The sequence below is a fragment of the Triticum urartu genome, chromosome 5A (genome assembly GCF_056163025.1).
Source record: "Triticum urartu cultivar PI428250 chromosome 5A, HENAU_Tu73, whole genome shotgun sequence".
NCBI lineage: Eukaryota > Viridiplantae > Streptophyta > Magnoliopsida > Poales > Poaceae > Triticum > Triticum urartu.
In genome coordinates, this window is record NC_141877.1 from 105,773,998 (window position 1) to 105,778,606 (window position 4,609).

Consider the following 4,609-nt stretch of genomic DNA (forward strand, 5'->3'; position numbering starts at 1 on the left):
GTTGATTGGGAAATTTTGTAATAGATAGTTGGTTGGGAAAACCAATAAACAGTAGCAGACCATCAGACGGGAATACTAGAACATTTAATGTTGAATTGTGGGTTGGGAAAGCTCGCATACAAATCCATTTATCGCACGGGAAATAACCCCGACCAACGGTCTGTGCCAAATGGGCCAGCGCGCGCGTAGAGAAAAAATAGCGCCAACATTTGGCCCAAGCCCGCGAAAGTTCCCCCCAACGCATAAGGGACCACTCGCGCGGAGCCAAATCCCTAATTCCCCTTTCCCATTCCCCACGCGCGCCGCCCTGGGCTCTCCGCCGTCGCCGCCGCCTTCTCCACGCGCCACCGCGCCATTCTACCGCCCCCGTGCGAACCTACTGGACTGCTGCCCCACACCGCCTGCCCCCACGCGCTCGAACCCTCTCCTCTGCCCTGGTGCTCTCCCCTGACCACAAGGACTCTGGCGTCGTCACCGTCATGGCGCGCGCCGGGAAGATCCCGGGGGAGACGGGGTTCAACCTGCTGCAGAGGGACGTTGCCCTGTACTACAAGACTGTGCCGGCCGTGGTGAAGCACTCCTCGGAGGCGCTGCTGCTCGTGGTGTCCAACCCCGTCGATGTCTTCTCCTACCTCGCCTTGCAGCTTTCAGGGTTGGGTTCCAGGCTAGTGGCGTCATTTGCTCCTCCAGGTTCTGGTTCCTCATCAACGAGCCCCCCGCCATCAACACACAGGACGTGCAGGTAACTTACTAGACTGGAACCCATCCATGAATCCATCGGCCTTTTGCTCTCCCGATAAAAATTTCTCAGGTTCATAGAAATGCTTTACGAGTATTTGTTTTTTCCGAAAATCTAACTTGTTACTAGTTTGTTTGATGGTTTCCAGAAGAAGGTAGCATATGCAACAGGCCTTCCAGATACTCTTCATGTACTGATATTCTCATAGAAAATTCTTCATTGCCATATATATATATTCCATTGAATATCATTAAGCATCAGCTGTATGCTTTACGAGTAGAAGTTGCTGCCTGGCTACATGCTACTTGTCATCCACTTTAAAGCGTGCTTGTGCTTCACGCCTTACCAGGAAGGAGTTCGGTTGACTGAATTTTTCTGCATGCATGCTTTCTCTGAACTGACTGAACACCATGTCTGAATTTTGCTGTCTGCATGCTTGCCTGGCTGTTGCACAAACCATATGTAGGAGATCTCTGTCAAAAGAATGAAACGATCACCTACAAAAATGGTTCCATCGATCCTTTAGTGCTGGCACTATGAATGTACTTGCTTGGTTCCATTTTAGTTCAGAAGACATGCTCCTGAACAAACATGCTACCATTGTTATGCGCAGTTTCGTGCTATTCGACGTATGAACACGTAACTAAAAGCAAGAGTGCAGGAAATCTTCAGACATAGTTAGTGCTGATGACAGCCACTCCTTAATTTACCCACCACTCTTCGGAGTCATCAAATTAAACTTTTGTTCAGTTAATTCTGAAAGAATTACCTTAACCATTACTAGTTGCTATTTGATTGATTACATTCATCGGGATATGAGCGCGATGAACATGAATTGCCGCCGGTGAGGTGTATTGGTCACATGACATGCTAGCTTGAGGTTTTCAGTGGAAACCTACAACACAACAGACTTCTCTTTTGCTAGTTGCAACCAGAATCAAGGGTAAGAAGATCGCAAAAGATATGATTATATAGAGGCCACGTAGCAAAGGACCTTACGGTGAGCCAAAAGGTCACAAAATTGTATATCCTCCTTTTTAATATTAGCAACCCAATGTTGAGAGCATTTCTCAAATGCAGCTCCCATATGCTTCTGTACAAAGGACATGTAGGATTTTTTTAGCCCGACCAACATTTGAAAACAAAGGCAGGACATCAGTCGATGATAGTAAAGTCCCTAGAAATTCAGCAGATGTTATTTGTCCAGTTTACACTCATGTTTAATTTCTGCATAGTTTGTTTCCTAATTTCCTTTCCCATGTAATTATTATGTTGTTATTCTACATTCTGCATAGTACTTATCAGATTCAAGGCAGTAGTTATATAGTTGATTAGTTGTTACAATTTCTGCTTCATATATATGTAGATTTGTGAATATGCTACCAAGTTTAATGGAAGAAATCCTACAAATGAAATAGCAATAATGTTAGGCAAGGTGTGGGTGATGTCCTGCCTCCTTCTCTGTTCAATTTGCACTCCTGCCAGTGTCCTCACATAATAAATCTAATTAAATGAATTCGATATATTACTATATCTTCTGGACCAAATGTTACCCATGTTATGAATATTGATCTGCAATAGCATGTCCTTAATTGAAATTCCATGTATAGTATTTGTCAAAAGATGGAAATAGCAAAATCTTTGTCGCAATGTTTTATAGTTTCATACTTCCATTTATCAGAGACAATACTGCTTGAAAGTATCATAACTCCACTGAGAGTGAATGAGTTTTAACCAGGAGTGTTGTGCTATAGGATTCCTAGACCACCACAGTGTCCCCTTCAACCGCGAACCAGTTTACTGCTACGCCTCCGCAACCTTATGGGTCGCCGTAGTCCATGCAGCAGCTAGCAGCAAGGCCCATTGACGTTGCCGCATAGTCCAGGTACAAATAATAAAACACAACTTTGTAACTTTCTAAGCAACACACGAGTAGAAAATTGTTGTATGCAGAAGTGAGGCTACACATGGTTGCAATTACTTATTTCAAGCTCGAGCATTTAGTTTTTGATGATGTCATCACAAGATTGTGTTTTTTATGTATATTAATCTGATAGAACTATATGACACTAATGATGGGTGGCTTGGATGCAATACTTTAACCTAAAATTTAACCTGAAGAGCATCTTATGTTTGCCCTGTTTCCAGAATATTTTAAATATCTGAATGGTGTGAACAAATGAAATCAAACTATTTTTCTCCGTTGTTCTCATCGGGGTGTCCTCATAGTTCTCTGAGCAAGAAATACGATCCAGAGAAGCAAAAGTCAAGTTCATCTGTTTGGAGTTGCAAAAGTAACTAGAAGCGATCATTTTTTATATTTATATTTAGGATCCTTGGGTTCATAGTTGTTGTACACCTTCTTCTCAATATTTGACAAAGTAATCAAAGATGGTTGATAAATATGTTGCTCTGAACCTTGGCTTATCAAGTGGTGGAGCTTTGAGAGGGCGAACCTGGGCTGTAACCCCCCTCCCCTACCCAGCAAAAGGCAAAAACGTTAGTACCCCACTGGAATAGGATGGTAGCACTGTAGCCCAGCTCATTTTCTTGGAGATGAGCACTCCACTAGACTGTCTCTCAATGTCTCATTTTTTTCTCCTGTAGTAAACAACTTTGGCGATGCTCACAGTAGGCAGTGACGCCATGTGGTGGTGTGGAGCGTCAGGGGTCGGTAAGCAGAACATCATCAACTCTGCCTCACCTCTTCCACTCGTGCTGTCCAATGGTACCCTATTGATGTATTGTAGTGCAGTCTTATTCTTTTGATTTTGCTTTTTTGTTTAGTTTTAACTCATGTTGGGAAAAGTTCTAATTAGATCGAACTTTTCACTAAATGGAAAGGTCAAACTCCATGGTTAAGTAGTATTTTGGTACTTCCCGCGGTAGAAGGTTGTATTTTGGTAGTGCTCTGTTTTGGAGAAGCTTTTATATGTAATTGGTGTTAGAAATGTACTCCCTTTGTAAAGAAATATAATAGTAAGCAGATAGGATCAATATACTTAACATGCTACAATTTCTAACTTGTGGTTGTACTTTGGTATTCCAAAAACGAAATCATATCATTAGAGAGGCTAAAGTTTGTGCAATGTAACTACTAATATATTGTATGAGAAGTTTCAGCGGAGGCTTGTTGAGCAGATGCATAATATTAACTCGGGATTTTGACTTGCAGATGTTCAATCTGGAGGATTTTATCCAATGAGATGTAGAATGAAGGCTTTGATGTCAAGTACGAGAATGATGCAACGATGTTGGTGGAAGGCTGTGAGGATGGGTATTGCCCACTACAAGGAGCAGGTAGATGATGTCCCTCTTAGACAAATTCCAGAAAACAACGCAAGGAAGTTTTGCTCACACAATGAACCATAATGTCTCCTCTATTTCATTAGTTACATCAGTTTGTAGGAAACATGGATGGTCACTGGTTCATAACAGATGAACTATTTATATGTGAAAATTAATGTGTGTTATTATTGTTTGGTTTTGATTTATTATTTGCTGGATGGCAACCATGTTACTGTTATGAACTATGCAACTTGACTGATATTCTGTTGGTACGTGAAATCTGTATGTGAGGGCAATTGACGTTGGTATGTGAAATCTGTATGTGAGGGCAATTGGATGTTGGTCGGCAAAACAATTCCTGTCCAACTGTTGGTCGGGAAAGCCCATGAAAGGCCCAACGGAATGTCGGTCGGGAAAGATTTCCCTGATAGATAGTCGGTCGGGAAAGGTCCATGTCAGCCCTGTCAGATAGTCGGTCGGGAAAGAATACCTGTTAGATAGTCGGTCGGGAAAGGCCCATGGTAGCACCCACGGACTGTTGGTCGGGAAAGGCCCATGGCAGGCCCAACAGAATGTTGGTCA

At 42.6% G+C, this 4,609-nt stretch overlaps 1 protein-coding gene across 1 annotated transcript; it reads left to right on the plus strand.

Moving 5' to 3' along the window:
- The first annotated feature begins 343 nt into the window (after positions 1-343).
- LOC147970488 (L-lactate dehydrogenase B-like) lies at positions 344-1,126 on the plus strand. The gene is made up of 2 exons (XM_087522662.1): positions 344-742; positions 869-1,126. Exons 1-2 carry the CDS (start codon positions 480-482, stop codon positions 945-947), a joined length of 342 nt encoding a protein of 113 aa, XP_087378788.1. The 5' UTR covers positions 344-479; the 3' UTR covers positions 948-1,126.
- Positions 1,127-4,609: the final 3,483 nt, after the last annotated feature.

Excerpts from the sequence above, each read along its gene's own strand:
- LOC147970488 (XM_087522662.1), top strand. The coding sequence starts at position 480 with ATGGCGCGCGCCGGGAAGATCCCGGGGGAGACGGGGTTCAACCTGCTG. Across the intron at positions 743-868 it reads TCAACACACAGGACGTGCAG|TTTGTTTGATGGTTTCCAGA; the intron begins GTAACTTACTAG and ends ACTTGTTACTAG.